The sequence below is a fragment of the Miniopterus natalensis genome, chromosome 1 (assembly GCF_054644295.1).
Source record: "Miniopterus natalensis isolate mMinNat1 chromosome 1, mMinNat1.hap1, whole genome shotgun sequence".
Taxonomy (NCBI): domain Eukaryota; kingdom Metazoa; phylum Chordata; class Mammalia; order Chiroptera; family Miniopteridae; genus Miniopterus; species Miniopterus natalensis.
This window is the reverse complement of record NC_142081.1, coordinates 151,427,022-151,452,396: the sequence shown is the minus strand read 5'-3', so window position 1 is coordinate 151,452,396 and position 25,375 is coordinate 151,427,022. Positions and strand designations below refer to the sequence as shown.

The window sequence follows — 25,375 nt, the reverse complement described above, 5'->3', positions numbered from 1 at the left end:
AGAGATACAAAGAAGAAAATTGGGGCACTGGAAAGATGATACATATTTTTCTAGTACCTTTCAAGGCCATTTAAACAAAGCATAACATTTTATACTACTTTTTTTCTGCCTTCAAATATAAATTGTTAAGCTGCCACTCAAAAAATGGTCTTATTGCTAAAGTATCTTTGCCTTCTTCTGTTCTTCCATGATCTCTTAAGTCATACACATAATGAAAAGTTGCCTGAAAATTGTAATTTTTCTATAGTTGTTTAATTATGAATTGATTCAAACTTCAAAATTATTTTCAAAGACAGTCTACAGTGTTTGAAGCTCCGTGTCAGTTGCTATGTTAGTCAGCATTTGAGTTAAATGACAGTCACTGGAAATCCCCATTAACTGTGGCTTAAACTGGATAAAAGTTTACTGCTTTTTCTTATTCAGGAAGCCTGAACATGGTCAGTGCAGCCAGCATTGTTGCAATATATCACAATGTCCAGGACCTAGGCTAATCCACCCTAATGCTTCGCTCTGCACAGATTTTGATTCCAAGTTATTGTAATGATTCAAGGTGATTGTCAGAGCTCCAGATATTCCATCTGAGAGGGAGGAAGAGCAATGAAAGATGCAAGTGCATTTCTTTCCTTTAAGGACACTTTTTGGGAGTTGGACACACAATTTCTGCTTACAATCCACTGAACTTAGTCATAACTAACCAGAGGGGAAACTAGGATGTGTAGCCTTAATTCTGGGTGACACAACTAAAGAGAAGGGGTTTTATTGCTGTGGGAAATGGGGACATAAATATCTGCAGATGTTGCAGTTCAAGTTTCCTAGGAAGCAGATTCTGAGATGCTGATTGCTTCCAAGGAAGTTCATTGGAGTGTTCTTGGGACCAGAGCTTAGGGGAGACCACGGAAGGGAGCAGTTGGACGCAGAGGTGAGAAGCTGAGCTGCTCAGCAGCCCCAACCAAGACCCAAGCCAGTCCCATTCAGAATTGTGGTTAGTCAGAGTGAGGAAGCTGAGTCTTCATATTTAAACTTGGGTCCCTTGCTGTAGGCTGCTTCTGGAAGCAGGTATGACAGTGGACAAGACAGTTTTCTTGAGCTGAGATAATTCCCAAAGAAGGCTGACAGCTGAGGGCTGTCTTCCAGAAGATGGGGTAATAATTCTCCGTCCCTGTGGAGGGACCTGGGTCGCACATCACAGCATCTACCACGGCTGGCTGCTAGCAGGATCCGTGCTACGGAGGGTAAGAAAGGAAACCAAAGCACAATCTTGCCCTGGACACATGAAGACCTACATTCCAGCGACATTTCAAATAGCCCTAACGCAAGGTAGAAAGGATTAAGTGTTTGAAGAGAAATACAAATGAAGAGCTATGGGTGTTCAGAAGTTAGTTTCCACCTACTCGCCTGCAATTCTTATTTAGCATAGACTGTATGTTAGATGCCATGCTAGGCAATAGAATAAAATGAATGTCTGATGGGCATGTTCCTGTACCATCAGGGAATTTAGCGTCTCACTGGGGACAGTGATTAAAGGAAACAACAGTTAGTTGCGATATGTGGTAGGAAGGGAGAAGCAGTAAATGAATGACTAATTGTGAAATGTGTATTTGAAGGAGATATGAATAGGACAGGGAGAACTATATAAGCTAAGAATTAATGATGAGAAGGTAGCAGCCTTGGGGGGAAGAAAGTGGAAAAATAGATTTCTAGGCAGGGGGCCCAAAATGTTCAACGACAAAGTGACAAGTTTGAGAACTGAAAGAACACCTGCATGACTGGGGCACAGTAAGCAATGAAAAGAGTGGAGTGAGAGGAGATTGGAGTGGTAAGAAGAGCATTCAGTGCCTGAGAATCTGGGTTGTGTTTTGTGCACAATGGAAGAGCAAAGGACTTAACACACAGAAGAAAGTGCATAATTTGATTAACATTTCACATAAATTATCTCTGGCTGCAGTAGTGAAAACAATATTCGAGTATTGAAAAGGCTTCATAAAACTTGACATCACTTTAGAGAACTGCTTTCAACAATTATAATAAACACATAAATGGTTCACATTCTAGAGATACAGATAAAATAAAAAGACAAAATTTCTTGCCTCACAAAGCTTACTCTTCCATAAAGAGATTCTCTATCTCTGTTTTTAACTCTCTCCATACACATGCACACACACACATACACATTTATGAAAAGGAATGGATGAAAAATAACCTCTGAATAACTCCTATAGCTCTTCATTTATTTATTTTTTCTCTTTAAAATATTGACATACCTTGTATTTATTTACCTGGTACCAGGGTGTACCCAAAATTACTCTAATACAAGGTAAATATATATATGCCTATACACACTAAAGTATATATATATATTCTATATGCTATGTATGTGTCATGTATATATGTGTATGTATTATGTATGTATACACATGTGTTTACATTATTCATATGTCCTACATATAGTATGTATAATACTGCATAGATGTTATATATAATATGCTCTATACTAAATTGTGCATTAATATTAAGAGCTTTTATGCCTTTTAACTATTTGAGTAAAGACACTAACTTTACTAGAATTATTTGTACAGCATAATCTCAGTTTTATCCCGCTCAAGACAGTGCATCATGACTACACAATATTCTTTGTTGAATTCACATACGAGTATTTATACATTTTTGTGAGGATAATTTTATATTTTGATTTTAATGAACAATTATTATTTTAAATAGCTTTGTCCTTCTAAAATTTTTATGTGAAAATATATTCATCCAAACAGAATTTCTTATTTTAAAATATAATGTTCAAGTCAAACATTAGTGTCAAAGCAAAAATATTTTTACTTACCTATGACTAATCATTATTTAATTCATTCTATTTGTGATGGGATAATATATTCATAAAGCAATGCAGAAGTTTTCTATCCTGACTCTAAATAGGAGAGGCCAGTGGAGCGTAGCGGAGAGCTTGTTGCAATCTCTTCCTTGACTTTTAAGGTTGTATTTTCATCAAAGTCTGTGAGAGAATTTTGGATGGCATATTTCATGTGAGAGATCTATGACACTGTGCTGTGGTTCTACCCATTTCATAAAAGCAGAGGAGCAAATGGGATGCTTGCTTCGTTAAAAATAAAGAACGCATGCCCTAGCCCGTTGCTCAGTGGTTAGAGCGTCCATCTGAGGACTGAGGGGTCTCCGGTTCGATTCCTGATCAAGGGCATTTACTGGGCTGCAGGCTAGATGCTCCCGCCCTTCAGCGTGAGGGAGACAACCAGTCAACGAAAAATCAATGGAAAAAATAAACTCGGGTGAGCATTAACGAAATAAATATAAAATTAAGAACACTGTGTTCGAGTTGTTTTTGTCCTAAACTTGTTTTTTTTGTCTCTCGACAGCAGAACATTGAAAACTCACTGAAATTTATGTACAGTGACTGTTGGACTCCTATGCCTCTAACCTTTCAGAAGGGCTTTACACAGAGAGCTGAATGTACTGACATCTGGAGACTGCTTTTCAAAAGTGAGCAGTGTGCTTAGTTGGGAGTCGCAGCTGATCAGAGAGACAGAGAAAAAATTCTCAGGGAGCAAAATATAAGTGGGGAAGTATAAGTCAAATTTATGTCAAAGCTTCCACTGCAGAAGCAACACCACGTACTTATTGATCACTGATCATGCACAAGACTGGGCCTGAGGTATTGAAAAGAAAAGAGAGCACAGGGCCCTTCCACCAGCTATTTACTCCACAGAACTGTGGCAAATGCTGAGACAGAGGCAGAAGCCGCGTATAAAGGGCCTGACTGGCTAAAATTTCTCTAAGTCCCAGAAAGATTCTGCAGGAAATGCAGACTCCCCCAAACTCATTTTTCATCCACTTATGGGAGCTATATAAGAAACTGTAGAATGCCTGAGCAAGGAATTAGAGTAGATTTTATCAGCGAGGTGTGGCTGGCTATGAAATGCCCTCAGGAATGCAACCCAACGCTGAGGAATGGTGTTAATCTAAAAACTAGAGCAGATTACCCTCGTTTGCTCCTTTTTTGTGTGTTTCTAAATCTGGTAGAATTAAGGCAAAATCTTAATATGTATATTATGCCTCTTTTCAATGCTAGCTTAAATATTATTAATTAACAAAATGTAATGGCATAAGATTTTTGAGAAAACTCTCTTAGCCTCACATTATTCAGAACACTTTAAACACAGTGGCGACTAAACCTTCAGATTGGATAACACTGTTTAGTAAGAGCTCTGGGATCATATGCAACACTTAAAGGACACAAGGCGCTGAGGGTCAGTGCCCTCGGGCATCTTAGTTTCTTGGTCTCTGGGATTCTGTTGCTAGGCATTCACCGAGAGAAGAAAGGCAGGGCCATTGAAAAGCCCCCCCCCCCCCCAGACCCTCTTAAACTCCTGTTTCTCTGGTTCTGAAAATAAGTGAATGTTTGGAGACAGTTTAAAGAGAGGCCAACAGAGGTTTCCACATATTATCATCTAGTTTATACCTATGGGCAAAGTGTATTAAGGTAAGAGCTACGAATATTTTTTTTAAATTAGCATTCTGCTTGAAATAATTATTTGTAATAGAAGTTTGTTATTGTTGCTTCTAATGAGTTTACATCTTTGTTTTGAGTACTAACAGTGTTAATACTTGGTAGAACATAGGATAAATTTTTTAAACCATTAATTTTTCTTTAAAAATGCGTGGCACTTAGCATAATCCATTAGAACCGTGTATAGAGAAAACCTTCTGGCATAATTTAACAATATATATGAAAATAGCCCGAAGAAAAGCATTTATGTTGAGAACTGTTAAAATGTTATTACTGCTTATGGAACAATTATTAACTATTCCTTTACTTGATAGGCTAAATCAGATACTAAATCAATAGGCTTTTAACCTTTTGGATGTAGTATATTGCAGCTTTAATTTTACAGAAATTCTGGTTGCTCTGGGTATAGAAACCATGGTTGGAGCGGGGGAGGACAATTGGTGCCTTTGCAAAGAGGACTGCTTTCTTTTCATCTGAAACTAAGCTATGTGGTTGCTGTTTTTGTCAGTTTTATAATGTAAAAAATTATCTTCATCTGCCAACAAAAACTAAATATCTAAATTAAAACATGATATTATCCTGTTCACCAGGGGGAGAGGGTTTATTTTAAGTCCCAGAGCTAACGACCTGGGTTCAAATGGCAGTTCTATCACTTTTCAGTGGCCTTACCTTGGGTAGTTGCTTGACTTCTTGGTAAAATAGGGATTATGGGTCACAGTATTATGGGTTATTAGAGAAATTAAATTAAATAATACAGTTTTGTATTCCAGTTAACACAATGCTTAGCACAGAGTCAATCCATGATAAGCTAACAATTATAATTATCAGAAGAAGGCAAATTGGTTTTAATTTATCCTTTTATTAGCATAAGAAAGGAGAGGTCAGAAAATAATCTGTCCAACAAGAATTTTTAGAATAGGTGAGACAGACAGACAGACAGACAGACACACACACACACAATGGCTTTCTAACCCTTAGAGTAAGAATAATTCTGACTCATAGTAAAAAGAAATTTGAAGATAGGTAGGTCCACTCTTTTGCCATGGCAAGAGGAGAGAAAATATAATGAAAATCATAAGCATAGGACAGATAAAGTATAGCTCTGGCTTCTTGATATAATGATACCTCAGCTTTTACCAATATATTGCTTTACATTATGACAGTCTCATATGCTCTCACCCATATTGTCATGATCACAAGAATACAGAAGAGATAACTAGCGCTTGGTGAGACCAAGGGACATGTCTGAGACCGTGCCAGTTGTACATAACAGAAAAGATCTCGGGTTCAAGGTTCAAACCCGTACTATTTGCCATGCTGCCTTCTTTCTACATTGTGCTGACTATGGTTTTCAAAAAAATAAAGGGTTAGGAGGGAAGAGGTCCATAAAAATGTGAGAAAACCGATGTGATTTATTAGGGTAGGGTAGATGTACTCAGGAGAGAGAGCATTATCTATTGGGATTTGGGAGCAGAAACACTGATAAACAGGAAAGGTATGTGTTGGCTGCTTCCGGAGAGATGCAAATCTGGAGAATTCCTCTGCCTATATTCACAGGAATGTTCTGAGTGGATAAGTTCCTTTACTGTTTCTTTCATTCAACAGTGTTACATAGATTTGCATACAGTAAAAATAAACAACAAACTGTAACTGCCAGTGGAGGCAATTTCTGAACTTTATTGGAATGGATGTTAGTATCTAGTTAAGTTAAAATTCTAATTTGCCAAATGCATATTCCAAAACTAATTTTTTTAGAGTAATACAGAGTAATTACAAAAATGTATACATACTTTAACACCTGATAGCTCAGTTTTGAATATAAAATGTATTATAATAAACATTGACTTTATAATTATTCAAAGTGTATGCATACATTTATGGGGGGATTCTCTCTCTCTATCAGTGCTTCTGCTCCCAAATCCCAAAAATATATATATTTAAATATGTGTTTATTGACTTCAGAGAGAGGAAGGGAGAGGGAGATAGAGAGAGAAACATCAGTGAGAGAGAAATATAGATCAGCTGCCTCCTGCATGCCCCCTACTGGGGAATCGGGTTTGCAACTCAGGCATGTGCCCTGACCCAGAACCAAACCAGGGACCTGTTGATGCACAGAACAATACTCAACCAGTGCTCAACCAACTGAGCCACACTGGCCAGGCTCAAAACTAAAATTTCATTTTTAAATTTGAAGCAAACACACTTGTAACACTTTTTAAATATATATATAATCTTTATTGATTTCAGAGAGAGGAAGGGAGAGCGAGAGAGAAAGTTGAAACATCAATATGAGAGAGTCATTGATGGGCTGCTTCCTGCACGCCCCCGACTGGGGATCAAGCCCGCAACCCGGGCATGGGCCGTGACCGGGAATCGAACACTGATCTCCTGGATCCTAGGTAGATGCTCAGCTGCTGAGCCATGCTCAGCCAGGCTGTAACATATTTTTTAAATTTAGGACCTGCTCATCTTAACATAATAGGACTCCGCTGGAATGTGGCTGTTTTCTAGACATGACGTATGAAATCTTAAAAATTTGAGAATGTTGGATGTACTTGTGTTGTTACAATAATGTATTCTTTCTGAAAAAGCACGTGTTCTCACTTTGTGTGAATGCTAACCTGTGCATGCATGAATTATATGTCTCTTTTTAATGAAGGACCGAGACAAGAATATCAATTAAAGATGTTTTGTATTTGTCAAAGTTGCCCATGATGAATGTAAGATGCCTTATTCTAATCAGTACTGTTGCTACAACTCTAGTGATGGATATCTAGCAGTGATTCCTATTTCTACCCAGTTAAGCACTATACACCATCTTCAATCCATTGATATATTGTTGCAAGTTGTATACTGAATCCATTTCTATAGGGTTACCTTTCAGTGTATAATTTAGCTTTTGAGAACTGAACAGTAATAATAAAACTAACGAAGGAGTTGAGTATGAGTTATACATCACAATTATTGAGAACACTTCAGATGAATATAAAGTGCTTTGTGAGCTATTTTTGTTCTGATTCTAACACTTGTTTACAACATCTGGTCATTTCCCAAATTTATTACTGAAGAAGGTTTGTTAGCAGCCAAGATATCTCTAAATTTAAACTATTTAAATTAAGATCTTATATTAATCAATTTCCTGTGGCTTAAGAAAAGTAATCCTCTCAGAAAGACTACTTTCACATTTTGGTGAATGACCATACTTCTTTAATTTAGTTCCTATAAGAATGGGGGGTGATATTATTGGCTCTTCATTCTTCTACCTCAAGTGGCTTTTGCCATGGTGGGGGGAAAAAATTGGATTGCTATTCATTGATTTATTATTAGGTTTAGTCATTTCTGTCTTTTTGCAAATTCGTATTTCTGATATTGAATCACTTTATAAATATTATTTTGACTTAGTAAATATGTAAATATATATGTGGTTAAAATCAGTACTTAGCATTTTCCCTCCTTTAATAAAATTAGAATAAATCTTCTAAGCTCTTAATTTAATTGAGTTTAGAGGTTTTAAGAGAATGTGTATGAAGACAGAATTAGGTTTAGAAAGTCTACTGACTTGGTTTTAGAAAACCTGGCCTTTAGCTCTGATTCTAACAGTGAAGATTTCCTAGTGTCCTGCTATATTTTTCATTTTATTTCATGTTCTAGGCATATTACCGTTTTGGTAAATATTAACTCAATTGTAGTTGATGTCCTGCCCTATATGCCATCTCTGCTCCACAGATGAATATGAATATTAGATGTGTTGTATTTGGCAAAGGAAGGAAAGCTTATACACTTGATTTAAGAAAAAGCAACACACTGCTAGGGAGGGGTAAACTTTTTTTTTTTATTTCAAGCTTATTAAACTCTTTTTCTTTCACTTAAAAAATTAATGTGTAAATTGCATACAATGAAATGTACAACTCTTAAGTGCTTAGTTCAATTACTTTGACACTTGTATATTCTCAGTACCCACAACCCAAAGAAAAATGTAGAATATTTCCATCATCCCAGAAAGATCTTTCATGTCCTTTGCCAATAAATCCTGTCACCACCAGAGGAAATTACTGTCTCATTTCTACCACTATAAATTACTATTTCTTGGGCTTATATAAATAAAAGTGTAACATAGATATTCTTTCCCATCTCAGATCTCTCAGTCAACGTATTGATTTTGAGATTTATACGTGTTGTTGCACATATCACTACTTTATTCCTTTTTATTGCAAAAATAGCGCTTCGTTTATATATTCTCTTGGTGGACGTATGAGTTGTTTCTTGCTTGGGGCTACTCTTAGGAATAGGCTGTTATGAATATTCTTGTACAAGTCTTTTTAAGGACATGCTTTTATTTTTTGGGAGTAAATACCTCAGAGTAAAATTCCTTTATCGGGGGTGAAATACACGTTCAGCTTTATAATTACCGCAGTTTTCCAAAGGGGTGGTACCATTTTATGCTTCTACCATAAATACCCGAATTCTCATTGCTTCACTCACTTCTGACATTTGTTGTTGTGAATCTTTTTAAATTTTAGTTCTTCTAATGGTTGTGAATGCTAATTACAGATGCTTTTTGACTTATGTACCGATAAACCCATCGTAAGTTGAAAATATCCTGTCGAAAAGGCATTTAATATACCTAACCTACCAAACATCATAGCTGAGGCTGCCCTGCCTCAAACGTACTCAGAACACCTACATTATTATCACACAGTTCAGCAAAATCTTTTTTTTTTTTTTTCAATCCTCACCCAAGGATATTTTTTCCATTGCTTTTCAGAGAGGGAGGGAGGGAGGGAGGGAGGGAGGGAGGGAGGGAGGGAGGGAGGGAGGGAGGGAGGGAGGGAGGGAGGGAGGGAGGGAGGGAGGGGAAAACGGGAAACATCGATGTGAGAGAGACACAGTGATAGGTTGCACCTCCCTGCCCAGGTGCAGGAATGGAGCCTGCAACCCAGGCGCCTGCCCTTGGCCTGAATCGAGCCTGGGCCCCTGCATCCGGGCGACACTCTAACCACTGAGACACTGCCAGGGCCAGCGAAAGCTTCCAACACAGTGGAGGCCCTGCGGAGCATCAGCTGTTTGCCTCGCCATCGCCTGGCTGACTTGGCAGCTGAGCTCACGGTCACGGTCCAGCATCACAAATAAATATCTACCCCAGAAAAAGATCAAAATTCCAAATTCCAAGTACAGTTTCAATGGGATGCAAATCGCTTTCAGATCATTGTCGAGTAAAAAAGCGTAAGTCAATGCATCAAAAAATAAAAACCCAACTATCTTAAGTTAGGGGTCATCTACATAGTTTCAATTGCTATGCTTTTTTCCAATAACTAAAAAAAAAGAGAAAGTTTCATTATGAATGGAGTTTTTATGTCTTTTTCTATCAATTTTAGTCAGTTTTTTCCAAAGAATATGTCCATTTTATTTAAATTGTCAGATATATTGGCATGTGGGTCATGTGGAAACAAATTCTTTCAGGTTTTTGCCTATTAAGATGTTTTTATTTCCCCGTTATTTTGAAGGATATTTTTAATATATAGAATTCTAAATTAACAGGTTATTTTTTCCTTTGAGTACTTCAAAGATGTTATTCCACTGCCTTCTTTTATTTATTGTATTTAGTGAAAAGCGAGTCATAACTGTTATACCCTTTGTGTAGTATGGATTTTTTTTTATTGAGTGGTTTCAATATTTTCTTTTTCTTTTTTGTGTTTTCGGATTTCACCTACAATATACCCAAGGGTAATTTTCTTCTTGCGGTTTTCTGAACTTCTTGAGTGTTTAGGTTGATGTGTTTCATCAATTTGGGAAATTTTTTATCTATTATCTTTAAAAATGTGTCTTTTGTCTTAATCTCTTTCTTTTCTCCTTTATTTTTTTCCTTTGTTTACTCCAATTATATGTATATTAAGCCACAAGGAAGTGTCCCACAGATCCCAGACACGTTCCCTTTTGTCTACACATTTATCTTCTCTGTTTCAATTTGGATGATTTCTTTTTTATCTGAATTCATATTAACTGATAGTGTTTTCTTAAATATTTCCTATGTGCTATTAAGCTTATCAAATACATTTTTATTTCTGATATTATTCTTATTTCTAGTGTTTCTATTTGACATTTTATTATAGCTTTCATCTCTGCTGAAATTCCCTTTGTCTTCAAGACAGGTAGCCCCCATTCTCTACCCCATTCGATCCTACTGTACTCATTTTAAATCGCCTGTCTGATATTTCTAATATCTGGGCCTTTTCTGTATATTTTCCTGTTTTCTTGACCATGGGTTACATTTTAAAAAATTTATTCATTTGTCTCATAATTTTTTATTATCTGAGAGGCATTATGAGTAATAAAACTTTAGTAAATACTATTTACCTCCGAGAAGGGCGTGGCCCTTTTCCTGTCAGGCCACCGCTGTGGGGCCGAGTCACACCCATCTGTAGTTGAGCCAGGTCTAATCCAAACGAAAGTTATTGCAGCCTTAATTAGTTTTAATTTACTACAGCCTTTAAATACTTTGAGAGTATGATCAGGATTTACTTTTTAACTAAGATTGAGATCAAGCCAGACAATAGAATCCTTTACAATAGAGCAAAAAAGCCTTCTAACCTTTGTGTGGTATAAGGACTCAGATTAAGATGCAATATTATGTGCTGCCTTGACATGAGAAACTGGAGGGCCTCAGATGGCCTTGACCACAAGTTCCCTTCCCCACTCTGCTCGAGCGGATAAGGTCCCCCAGCCAAAGGATCTTCCTTATCAAGGGGACCAGGCAGAGTTTCTGCTTATCCATGAGTAGTGGGTTTCAGTTCCCTTCAGCCCAAGGAATTACTTAAACAAGCCAATTACATCGTTGGTGGGAGCCAGGGGCCAACCCACAGTCCTGATATTACAGAACTTGTGTCCTCCAGGCCCTCGCTGTTCACTCTGTTCCAGAGCACAGCTGGTGCGTGGCATGTGGTGTTCTACTGTCCCCACCCCCCCCAAGGATGTGAGTATATGTACAGGCTGCCGTCAGTCTCATCCATCCAGGGTCGGGTTCCATGTGTTCACTCGCCCCCATAACCATAGGGTGGGAATTCCTCCCTCCCCAGCGGGGTGATAGGAGGTGATGAAAACACTGTGGGGGAGCTGCTACTTTACAGTAAAAAATCATTAAAAAAATATATCCGGTAAGTTCTCTTTTTTCCTCAGACCCACCCTTGTATTTCTACACCATGGATGGTATCTCTCCAACCTCTTGCCTTATCTCCAGCCTTTGGGGGCCCATTGAAATGTACTTGGTGAAGGCCTGGCATGCCTCTGAGCTATTTGTTTCTTTTAGTTTTCTTTCCCTTTACCCAGTCTTTGGATGGCTATGGCAGTGACGAAGTGGAGCCTTTTTTTTTTTTTTAATATCTTTTTATTGATTTCAGAGAGAGGAAGAGAGAGGGAAAGAGAGAGATAGAAACATCAATGATGAGAGAGAGTCATCGATCGGCTGCCTCCTGCACGCCCCTTACCGGGGATCAAGCCCGCAACCTGGTTATGTGCCCTGACCGGGAATCAAACGGGAATCGAACTGTGACCTCTTGGTTCATAGACTGATGCTCAACCACTGAGCCATGCCAGCTGGGCAAAGTAGAGCCTTCTTTTTTTTTTTTGCTTTTACCTATTTCCACATATCTTTATTGGGTCCTAGGTAATTGCTATTGGTCCTTATTTTTTTAAATTTTTGTTCAAAATATTACAGATGTTCCTTTTTCTCCCCATTCACCCCTTACATCCCTCCCCAGTCCCTCTCCACACCATTGTCTGTGTCCCTGGGTTGTGCATATATGCATATAAATTCTTTGGTTAACCTCTTCCCCTCCACCCACCCGCCCCCCTCTATCCCTCTGAGCTTCATCAGTCTGATCCAAGCTTCCATGTGGTTGAGTCTACTCTGTTCATCAGTTTATTAAGTCCTTTAGATTCCACATATAAGTAGATCATGTGATGTTTGTTTTTTTCTGACTGGCTTATTTCACTTAGCATAATATCTTCCAGGCCCCTCTATACTGTCCCAAAGGGTACGAGATCCTTCTTTACAGCTGCCTAGTATTCCATGGTGTAAATGTCCCACAGCTTTTTTATCCACTCATCTACTGATGGCTACTTGGGCTACTTTCAGATCTTGGCTATTGCAAATAGTGCTGCTATGAACATAGGGGTGCATATATTCTTTTTGATTACTGTTTCAGGATTCTTAGGATACATTCCTAGAAGTGGGATCACTGGGTCAAAAGGCAGCTCCATTTTTAATTTTTTGAGGAAACTCCACTCTGTTTTCCATAGTGGCTGCACCATCTGCATTCCCACCAGCAGTGCACCAGGTTCCCCTTTCTCCACACCCTCGCCAGCACGTCATTTATTAATTTGTTGATAGTAGCCATTCTTATAGGTATGAAGTGATACCTCATTGTAGTTTTAATTTGCATCTCTCTGATGATTAGTGATGTTGAGCATTTTTTCATATGTCTCTTGGCCATCCATATGTCCTCTTTGGAGAAGTGTCTATTCAGATCCTTTGCCCATTTCTTAATTGGGTTGTTTGTCTTCCTCTTGCTGAATAGTGTGAGTTCTTTGTACACTTTGGAAATTAGCCCCTTATCAGATTCATCCTTGGCAAATATGTTTTCCCAGACCGTGGGCTCTTTTGTATTTTTGAGGCTGTTTTCTTTTGCTGTGCAGAGCTTTTTAGTTTGATGTAGTCCCATATGTTCATTTCCCTTTTGTTTCTCTTGCCCTAGGAGATGTATCAGTGAAAATTCCACTACATGAGATCTCTGTGATTTTACTGCCTATATTTTCTTCCAGGATTTTTATGGTTTCATAACTTACATTTAAGTTTTTTTTCCATTTTGAGTTTATTTTTGTGTATGGTGAAAGCTAGTGGTCTAATTTCTTTTTTTTTTTTTTTTTTTGCATGTAGCTGTCCAGTTTTCCCAGCACCACTTATTGAAGAGACTGTCTTTACTCCATTATACGCTCTTGCCTCCTTTGTCAAATATTAACTGACCGTAATGACATGGGTCTCTTTCTGGGGTCTCTGTTCTGTTCCATTGATCTATATGTCTGGTGTTGTACCAATACCAGGCTGTTTTGATTACAATGGCTTTGTAGTACAGTTTGATATCCGGTAAAGTGATCCCTCAAAGTGGAGCCTTCTTGATGATGAAATTTCTGGCTTCTTTGTTGGCCTTCTCTGACACTACCCTAGGGAAGGGATGAGGGTCAAGGAACCTTGTAAGGTGGGGAAAAGCTAAGCTCTTCTTACAGCCTTTGCTGGTAGACCACAGTTTTTTGCTTTTGGTGTTTCTTTGGAGGGGGAGATTGGTGTTTTTCTGGGGGCTTGTTGTTAGGTGGACTAGAAAAGTTATTGTTTAAAAAGTTTCCTGTCTTTCTAAGCTGATCATTTTCTGGTCCTTGGCTTTTCTTGGGGCTCATATTGTTTGTATCATTGATGTTTCTAGTTTGCCAAATTCTCCAGTACTCAGTCTGGGAGATAGGAGGCAAAAAGAAAATCCAGAGGACTGAATGCTGTGTTTGTTCCTTGGACCTGCTAGCCAGCCTGCTTTCTTTTCTCCACCTGTCAGAGTCTTCTTATATTTGTTTTACAAATAATGTCCAGAACACTTAGTTAGATGCACTTGGCAGGAGGAATAAGAAAAAGAATGTCTATTCCTTAGCTCCAGAAGCAAAAGTCATAAATGATAATCACTCAATAGCCAGACATAAATTTTCATTAAGGAAATGAAAATACTGTTATTTCTAAAATGTTCAAAAGAAATTAGTCTTAAAAACTTTTAAAATTAGCTCTTTCATTTCAAGTGTATTTTTCTACTTAAAGCGAACATATAAAGTAAGCAATAGAGTAGTTTTGCAACCTATCAATACAGACATTTTCTTATGAGGGATATTTGGTCATCTTTTATCAATGTGTTTGTTCTTTATATTCTTAATTATAAAGTAAAAAACTTAATGTTAGAACAAAATATGTTGTGGTGTTTTTCTGACAATTTAACATGCCTCTCTCACCTAATATTAAGAATTGTACTCATTATACTTTCATATTTTCTTTCCTACCACCCCACTCAGGCTGAAATTTTGTTCTTAATTTTAACCTTTTTGCATATTTTAGATTGTTCTGGAACTACTACTGCTTAATTATCTTTTATTACACAGTTCTGAGTCTTTGCTTTATGATTTTCATCTGTGATAGTTTCAAAATAAACTATCTCAAATTTATTTTGAAAACAGATGAAGTAGAACAGTGGGTTTTCTGAATTTTGTTTAGAAAGGACTTGCAAGAGGCAATCTGATTGAAAGTGCATTATTCTAAGAGACGTTTTAAGCTGTATTTATAGGGTCAGTACATATTTATTTAGATTGCTTTTTTTTTTCTTTTGTGTGTCTATGATTTTAAGAAATAGCTTGTCTTCCCTAACTCCCTGGCAGGTGCTATTACTGTATATAGAAGTCCATTCAGAGTTTCATCCATTCATTTATTTATTCAAAAAATATTTATTGGATGCCTACCACTGTTCTAGATGTTGACGATGTAGCAGTCTTCTGCTCCCATTGAGGTTCCAGTTTAGCAAGTGAAAGGAGTATGTTATCTGTGCTGTCAAGAATAAGGCAACACCATCCCTTACAATATTGCACAGGAATTGAAAATGCGCCCAACCAAAGAGAATAAACAAACAAAATACCTGAAAAGATTAAAGTCAAACTTATAAAAACACAAATCCTCCCCTCTAATTTCAAAAATTCAAACTAGTAGCAATCTTTATTTTATTAACAGCATCACAATATATTTTAGCTGTGAGATAAAAGCAAAAAATACATTAAAAACAGTTGAAAAAATACACTTAAAACAGTTTTTAGAATATTTTCTCTAAATTTAGATCTTTACTTTTTATTTTGGGGTGGGGGGCATTATTAAACGGTGGAAAGACTCAGAATGAGAGATAAATGTCTGTTTTATCAATTAACAGTATGTTACCTTTGGAAGTTATTTAACTTCTTTAAGCTTACTTTTCTAACAGTAAAGTGAAAGTGGAACACTTACCTTGCATGATTGGGAGAGTTAAAAAATATGCCAAATTTATCTTACCTAGCAGATCATTTGGCTTATCAAAATCACATGTAAATCTGCTTCTTTCCTTCCCCCAGGCCTTTTACTGAATGCTTATGAATCTCTTTGTCCACATACAAATTTAACCGAGTTTTGATACCCTTCAACCACCATAAAATTGAAAAAAAGTTTAGAACTTTGTTTTGTACAATTATCCTTTGACAGTGTCAATTTATAGAGAAGGCCTCTAATAAAATCTTATTTTAAATGCTTGAACTTTTTAAAGAAAATACGAATTTCTTGTGTAAAAAAGAAAGAAGCTGCCAAATCATCTGATGAATCTAGTGGCAATTATTCCATACCCCTAATATTTTACAAAGAATAATAATTCTTACAGCCATAAAATAACTTTAAATAACACTTAACACAATCTACAAACAATGAACCCTTCGATCTAAGATTCTCTTTTAACTCACATTTATATTTCGTTTCAACTTAGTAAACATTTTTGTTTTCTCTTGTGATTAGAAAATTAATTCCTATGTATTTTAAGGGAAGAAGAAAATAAATCTGCTATCTCACCACCTAGAGAGAGCCCATTTTGCAATATGCTCCATCCTACGTTTGTGATACAACGAAAACTGACCAAAACCTCTTGATAGCACATAATATAATGAGTTTCACAGTTTCTTTTTTATAAAATTACTAAAGGTGGATAAATGGCAATAGGGTAAAACATAATTAAATAGAAACAATCCAGTGGGCAATGGGTGCATAGCAGAGTGGTGGAGTGCAAGGATACAAATCTCTGATGGCACAGTTCGACCCAAGCATAGCATTTACAGGAGCTAGAAGAATGGATTGAGTATCCCTTCTTCAGACTGTAACCCAGGGATATTATTTTTCTTAATTGTTATTTGATGAGGATTAATGAGTTTTACAAAGCAGAATTTAAGACTAGGCCTCTGACAGCATCTGGAGTACTGAGTTTGTGTCTTCAACTAAGAGATAACCCAGACACCTAAAACCAACTGTCGAATGAGCTGGGGATTCTCTGGGGAAGTGCAGCGAGATGACTGAGTGGATTGATAACGAGATCCAGTACCTCTCCTTGTAAGCTAGAATAAGGGTAACCAAAAGTCATTATGGGTCAATACCTTACAGGAGGCAAAAGAAATTACTTAGCTCAGGTCAGTTTTTATTGCCATTGAGAGCTACCTGCTATCAGTTGTAGATCCAATGAATGACCCTTTACCACTAAAGTTTACCTACCCTGAGCAGGGCTAAGTTTTTTTTCTTCAAAACATGTTTGTGCCATTATACCAGTTGCTTCTTAAACTTTCAGGATAGTTTATTCATCTACTGTTACTAAATCTAAGGAAATGGACTTAAAATTGTACACTATTAAATAGAAAAATTTTTCTTGGGTTTTTCCAAATTACTGTTCTGCTCTAAGCTAAAGGCAGTTAGTTGCCTTTAACTTTTTCAGATAAAAAAGCTGTCATGTGTTTTTCTCAGCATTAAAAACCATCTTTGTGCTTTAAAAATTGTGCAATTTCTTTGCTCTTTTTAGTAACTAATTGCTGCCTGTATTGTCTGTGCTGGACATTTTTGCTCTTTTACTAAAGCGAGGTTTATGGGATTTTTCTGTGGTATATCTGAGAAGCAGATGCTTTGTACTCCATATCAAATTCATTTGAAGTTGCTGCTGATTAATGTGTCTTAGTTTAAATAATCTTACATTATATACTCTTTAATATGTCAAAAATGTACTCATAGAAATGAATGGCCAAGATTAAGGAGAAAAAAAAGTACTAAGACCCAGTAGTTACTAATTTACAGAAAAATAAGGCCTTATTGCAAATCCTGGTGTCCTGTATCCAGGATTAGGAACAAAAGTACATGTCTGCAAGTATACGTAACCAAACAGGTAGTAGGTTTCACATTTTCCAACTCCAAAAGTAACCGTTACATGACTAAATATTTAGCAAGAGCCTGATGCCCCGCACAGAGGTTGACAGGAAGATTAATTACATAGGGACCTAGTTTTCAGATAACATATAATAGAACATAAGCAAATTGAAAGCCAAGAATATTCTTGCTTTCCTTTATAATCTCAGTACCTGAGAGAGTGACTTGCTGAAGCCAACTTAGGGTTTGGGTAATTATTGAATGAGTGAACGAAAGAATGAACGAACGAATGAACGAATGAATGAATGAATCAATGAACTAATTCGTTATTTATATGTCCAAAGGGTCTCTTGTGGATTTTTTTATGGGTGAGAGAGCTTAACTGAAGTCTGAGAATCAGAGATTTGCTAGAATAGTGAAATCATAAATTCCATAAAATATATCTACTAGAAAAGGAGCCATAGAAAAGCGTTTGATCAATTTAGTTCTCTATTACCTACAGCTAGTAGACTTTTGTACTACAGTAAAAGTACAAAAGCATTATATAAGATCCCATTTTAATGTATTTTCATGTGACTTCACTTTTTCTTCATACATTCCTTAGTGGTAAAATACTAATTATCCCCAACCACTAGAAGATCAGAATTAGAAAACAGAAGAAGTAAAATGCTGATTATTCATTTCATTAATTAATTCTGGTAAAAGTTCTGAGAGCAAAATTTAAAGTGTACTCCTTGTATGCCGGTATAATTCAATTATTTATATTTTTCTTTTTTATTACTTACAATTGAGCTTAACTTCAAGTGATGCTACAGCTGAAGAGTATTTATAAAAATGGGGTTTAATAATTTTTTAAAAGAACTCAACCTGTGATGTGTAGAGACACTGCAAATGAGTTTTTGTTGATATGTGTATGCATGTAAGCACTTGAATAAAATGTGGCTCACTGGGTGGGGCGTAATGGAAAGGAATTGTCACAAGCTTTTCCCCCCTCAGTTCCCTTGTGTAGTAGAACAAGATGCTAAACTTTTCATTCAGTTCATCCAAACAAATTCCATCATCAACATGAAGTTCCTCTTCAAAATCAGCAACATATGACACATAAGCGTACCCAGTACCCAGAGAAGCGAAGTTACTCCATGTTTCCTCGTGGGCTCTCCTGATAACAGCTGCCTGTTTTCCCATTTGCCCTTAGCTCGTCAGAGACCCTGCGCCGCTCCCACAGATCATCCCACCAGAGGTCACAGATCACCCCGAACCTACAGAAACAGGAAACCAGACTTCCTCAGGCCCCTTCAAAACACAGAAACCTGTTTCCTTTGCACATCTCACATTGGCAAAGCTCCGGCTTAGCAGATTCAGTGTGGAAGCAGCTGCCGAAAAGGCCAGAAGGACTTACTCCTCAATTTCGGATGAGTTGCCTTCCTTCAAACCACTGAGATGAAGGGGGCAAGGCTGTTTGTTCTGCTCTCCAGCATATGGAGTGGGGGCCTTGGGCTTAACGACACCACGCAGACTTGGGCTGCATCCGAGGATGGCAACTCCCAGAAGAATATGAGCTCTGCTTCGGTTCCTCTAAATAAAATACAAAGTCACCAAATGCTGCCAACCACTCAGGCCGTGCCAGCTGAGACGGCCCCTGAGGCCAGAACCTCCGAAGAGAGTCGCCTGAAGTCAGCACCGTCTCGCCCAGAGTCAGGCGCATCCCCTGCGGGTGTGAGACACCCAGGCCTCAGGTCCACGGAGGGGACAGAAGAAAGGGTGCTGCAGGTGCAAACCCTCGCCCCGCCGGCCAAGTCCAGCATCCAGGTTAGTCCCGGAGCAGAGCCCGTGGTCCTTTCCAACTCCACGCTGAAATTTCTGCAGAGCTTTGCCACGAAGTCGAATGAGCAAGTGACTTCTCTAAACGCAGTTGGCGCCGTGGGAAATCGATCACCCCGGGAAGCATATCTCGGCAGAGGGGACACCAGGGAAAGCCAGAGAACCAGCTACCAAAAGCCAAGCTTCGAGACAACTAGAGGGAAGTAAGAAACATTATTTTCTTCTTTTTCTCCCTAGCTATGGGGCCTGTAAGACGGCAAGCCAACAGTTAAGCTACCTCGCTCCCAGAAAATGATTTTGTGTTCCAGGTGAAATTGGACCATATTTCAGTTAGATAAGGCCAGTAAGATAACTGAGCGTTGCCTTATCTAACGGAGAACAGATGAACAAACAAAATGCAACAATCCCGTTTTAATTGAAGTTGTCCGAGTCACTTATAGAGGTGTTTTCACTTGGGATGGTTACTAACAAAGAATGTAACACCACAGTGACTGTTAGTTTAGTTAACTCAATTCAAGGGCATGTTGGTTGTGCTCAGAATTACACCCACAACATGAAAGAAAAAACTTCAATATAGTTGGGATGTGAACAGATTTAAAAATTGAGACAGCCTGGTGCTGTGGAAAGTATACAATTATCAAGATCAAACCAAGTAGCCCTGGGCTGCAATCCTGGCCCCAGCACTATCTAGATTCATAACTTTGAGCAAGTCCATTGATCTCCCTGAGCCTCAGTTTCTTCATATGTAAAATACAGATACAGTATAAGGAGTACAAATGAAAAATATAACTTTTCATGCTTACCATGCAAGATTCGAATTAATGAACTATGTTTAGATGTGTGCTTCTCAGAGCAGGTGCTCAACAAATCCTACTTTACCATCACTGTTATATTCAGTTATGTCATCATGAATGTGATGAATAAATAAGCCGATTCTTCAAAGTGATTTAGATTTAAAATTAGAGCAAAGTCAGTTCGAATTGTTGAGTAAATTTACAAAACACAGCTTAAAAGAGTATCATTAAAGACTTTCAAAAGGACTTCCCCCAAACCTGTGAAAAATGCAGATCAATATTTTACTCATTTAATATTCAAAGTTATCTGTATGTTTGGAATACTAGAAGTTTAGTGATGTGAAACTAAACTTTCAAATACCTTTTGCCTATAATAAAATAATTTCAAGATACCAAATAATCTTTTAGGAGCTTAAGTGAGTTAAACACCTTATTAACTATAACACATATTCAAGCTAATAATAGTAGCTTATACCTGCTACATGGAAGACATTGTGTTCAAGCTGTAGTTGATATAAAGATGAGGAGACACTGGGAAAAATGCAAGCCACTAGATTCCCATTTATGTATTCTCTATTCATTCTATTTCAGAGATTACAGAAATTTTAAAAACACTTAAGTAAATCTGATTTTAATTAAAAACTTAACTTGGTGGAATTTAGAACAATTCCAATTTACTGTGAAACAAATGCTACAAATTACAAAACGTTCAATTTGGGATAAGTACATTTTGTCTATAACAGACATTTTAAGATATAAATTAAACTTTCTCATGTTTAGGGACAACAGAATTGATCTATTAAATAATAATAACAAATGCTACTTATTGAGGCCCTTTTCTAAGTCACTTACATGATCATTTCTATGAACCATATTTTGTTAATTTAATTTTTTAAACCAATTATATAGAACTCTCAGGCATTCACAGGAAATGATTGGAAACTTTTTAGAGATGGCGTCAGCAAGACATCATCTTGTGTGGCTCGGTGGTTGAACGTTGGCCCAGGAACGAAGAGGTCCACAGGTTCGATTCCCGGCCAGGGCACATGCCTGGGTTGCAGGCTCCATCTCAGCAGGGGGCATGCAGGAGGCAGCCAGTGGATGTTTTTCTCTCATCAGTGTTTCTGTCTTTCTATCCCTCTCCGTTTCTCTCTCTCTAAAAAAAATCAACAAAAAACCATATTTAACATATCATTTAAAATTTATATAGCCTATAGAAAATGGGATTCGTTTCATAATTAGAACTAGTAATTCATCATTTAAATAATACTAGTTTTTAAGTAAATTCTAGTTGTTCAATCCAAGGGCCTCACTTCTGAAGCTTGTGGAAGAAACTCTTATTTATTTGATCACTCTTCATACATTACCTATTATATGCTCAAAACTGTGCTGGTCTCTGGGGATACATGGAATTTTCAAAATAAGAATAATTCTTGCTTCCAAGGCATATGTCATATCAAAGGTAAGCACCAACATATGAATCAGATTTTTTAAATTTAATATTTTTAGGAGGAAACAAATTATTAAAGGTATAACCTACTAAACAGAACTTTATTTCATGGATTTTCCTATGAAAATAATATTAAGTTATTCCTGGAGAAAAGTAACAACTGTCCTTAGAACTTCTATAGGCTGAGGTACTGGAGAGCCTGAGGTTTGCTTTTGGTAATCCTTTCCATGGAGTACAAGACTTCTTGCTCATTAGGCCCTGCCTTAATAATAGTACTCCAGAAAACTTAAGTCTGTTTTTTATGGACACAGTGTTGATGCAAGGATAAGGCCAAAAGGGGTCTTTCATATTGTCATTCAATTAGCAAGTAATAATAATTTAGGGCATTTGTTCTTAGGCCTGTACTGTTCTGAGTGAATATATATACATATATATTTCAATCATTTAATCATGACTATAAATCCATGAAGAAGCTTCAGTTGTTACTTCTTTGCAGAGAGGTTAAGTAACTTGACTAAGGTCACTTACTTAGTACAGCTCAGGACAAGATTCAAACCCAGGCCGGCTGCCTTTAGAGACATAGCTCTCAATCCCTTTAGCAAGCACAGCCTACTATCCCAAGTGGAAAAATAAGATGACCACTCTATTTCCCTTCTTATGAGCCTTTGAGGCTATTCTTTGCCTCCAGAATAAAGTCCAGGTTCCTTACCCAGTCAGTCATGCAATGCTATTCTTTTCTGGCTCCTGCCTAGCTCCCAGACTCATCTTCTGTGTTTCTGGTCATTACAATTTGTAGTTCTCTGCTCCACAATGTGCTATTTGTTCAACCTACCTTTGTTCCCTGTTTGGTCTTCCTCTCCCGTCACCTACTTCCTTTACACCTAATAATAATACCTCCAGGAGCCTTCTCGGGCTAAGTTAGGTGACCCTTCTAACTGTTCATATAGCTCTTTTTAAATTCTTCTATCACTGCACTACAACAGTGCACTGTAATGAACCTGTGATCTCCTTGAGTACAGGGACATTTTTTCACTGCTAGCAAAGTCTCTGGCTTATAAGTACACAATAAATATTCAACAAACTGAATGTAAAATATTTATAGACCAATATGTGAATATAAAGAATAATCCTTCCCAAAGAAATATTCTTATTTCTCTATTAAAAATCCTGGTTGATTTGGGTTAACTAATTTGAGATAATTTGGGATTGAAAAAATAACTTAGATTTTTTTCCTACTGCTTTTGGAATTTTATAGTGATTCTAAATAAAAGGAATACTTATGTTTATAGGGTTTTTTTCTGGCATATTTTGTCTCATCCATACTTTCTCTCATCTGAGCACTGCAGTAATCACTACTGGCTATACCAGAGCCGTGTGTGGTGTCCTGTCTAGCAGAGTGGGTGTTTGTCAGTGACCAAGCACATTGAAATAGCCTGCATAAAAAAGAAGAAATTAGGATTAATGCATTTGTGTGTTGAGCAAGCATGTGCTGAGGACCTAATCTGTCCCCAGCACTGTGCTTGCCCTGCCCTCATGGATTCTGTAGACCAGTGGGAAGGGCATGGGGAGGAAAACAGTGAATCACAAGTGTTGGTGTTGCATTAAAATGGTTATAAACATTCTGAATGAAGCTCATGAGTACACAAGAGGGCGCCACTGGAGGTTAGTAAACCCTCCCTGAGAGGGTAATAGGTGAAGTGAGGTATCGGTGCACATCAGCTGCTTACTTCACTTCTCCCACAACCACAACCTCTGCACACACATACTTGCATTTGAATCTTCGCCATCTCCGTGAATGGCTAGTTTCATAACTAGAAACCTGGGATGTATTCTTGACATTTTTTTCCCCTTCTAGCCTTAAAAAAAATTCTTCTTGGTGCCCGCTCCAATATATTCCAGATTCCTCAGCTTTTCCCCACCTTCACTACACCATCCTATTTCTAGCCACTGTTATTTAACCACTAGTCTCCTACCTTGTCCACATGTTTCCACTCTTGCCTTCTGTAATTCATGCTCCACACAACTAAGAGATCTTCTAATTTTTTTTATTGAATATATTTGACATATGACTTTGTTTAAATTTAAGGTGTTTAAACTTTTAAATAATTTTATTAATGTATTTCATTAGATGTAAGACTTCATCTATTGTGACACATTATATTACATACTAATAAAAAGAAAGTATGACATCAGTATTTCTTAGGATTTTTATTTTTATTTATTTTACTTCATTTATTATTATTTTTTTCAGTCCTCACCTGAGGATATTTTTTTCCATTGCTTTTCAGAGAGAATGGAAGGGGGAGAGAGAGAGAGAGAGAGAGAGAGAGAGAGAGGGAGAGAGAGGGAGACATTGATGTGAGAGAGACACATCGATTGGTTCGGTGCCTTTCGCATGAGCCTCGACTGGGGCAGGGATCGATCCTGCAACTGAGGTATATGCCCTTGGCCAGAATTGAACCTGAGACCCTTCAGTCTGTGGGCCAACATTTTAACCACTGACCAAACTTGCTAGGGCTAGAATTTTTAGATTTACTTATCTCTTAGACTTAGGGATGTTTTTTACTATATATCACTTTTTTGCATATTTAAATGAAAATATAGATGAAACTGTCTGACCAATACTCACTGAAAAATACCATTGATTTCAAAATATATTCTGGATTTCAGAGATATGTGTCTTAAAATCTGTGGAATTTTGTATCTTTTCACATGCTCAAAATTACTCAGCAGCTTTCTATTGCATTTAGAATAAAATGCTGAATTCTTACCGTGGCTCACAGGCCTTTCTTGACATGATGAGCTTGGCTATTTTTGTGATCTCATCTTCCATTACGATGCCTGCTCACTCCACTTGACCTCCTCCAGCCACACTGGCCTTCTTTTTGGTCACTGAACCTGTCAAGTTAACATGCATCGTCAAGGAAATTTTCTGTTCACTTGCTAGAATGCTCCTCCTTCGGGAGCATTCCTTTAGAATGAGGACTCCTCTTCCTCATGAAACTATAACGTTAATGTCCCTCCTCAGAGACCTTCTCTGACTACTCAATGTAAAGTTGTCATCTTTATCTTATCACCTTTTTTTTTTATAGCACTTTTTGAAATAATTGGGTCTATTTATGTAGAGTTGTGTATTTCGTGTTTTTCAACAGAACATACATCCCATGAAAATAGGAACCTTGTCTTTCTTATTGACTGTTCTATTCATTGCTTACAACAGTGCCAGGCACATAGTAAGAGCTCAACAAAACTCTATAGGTTGTGGCTCAGCTGTTGAGTATCAACCTAAGATCCAGGAGATCTCGGTTCGATTCCCAGTCAGGGCACATGCCCGGGTTGTGGGCTTCATCAATGACTCTCTCGTCATTGATGTTTCTGTCTCTCTCTCCCTCTCCTTTCCTCTCTCTGAAATCAATAAAGATATATTTAAAAAAACAAACAAACCACCAAAACTTTATAGGCTATGGATAGGTTTGAAAATTTAGAGATCAACTAGAGATATAAATCTTGGAAATATAGAAATATGCACACTCTACTGAGGAGGTTTTATTGTGTGTGTTTTTTTCTTTTTTAATAAAAGAAAAGAGAGAGGCAAAAATCAGAGGTAGGCCAGAGAGTTTTTTCACTTCTTTATTTGTTGTTTTATTTTATTTTATATACAGACTGGTCATAAATATGGTAAAATGTTAATAAAGAGGGCCAGAAGGAAAATAAAAGTTCAATACAAAGCAACATAAATATTTTATTTGCTGAGTTTAATAACTTGGTTTCTTTTAGAATTTCATTTGTTA

General features: G+C 37.3%; 1 protein-coding gene across 1 annotated transcript in view; it reads left to right on the top strand.

The window, feature by feature from the left end:
- The first annotated feature begins 18,841 nt into the window (after positions 1-18,841).
- MMRN1 (multimerin 1) overlaps positions 18,842-25,375 on the top strand; it is a 47,272-nt gene continuing 40,738 nt past the window's right edge. Inside the window, exon 1 of the mRNA XM_016203219.2 lies at positions 18,842-19,543. Coding sequence (XP_016058705.2) covers positions 18,960-19,543 — 584 coding nt within the window. The 5' untranslated portion in view covers positions 18,842-18,959. The remainder of the gene's footprint in view (positions 19,544-25,375) is intronic.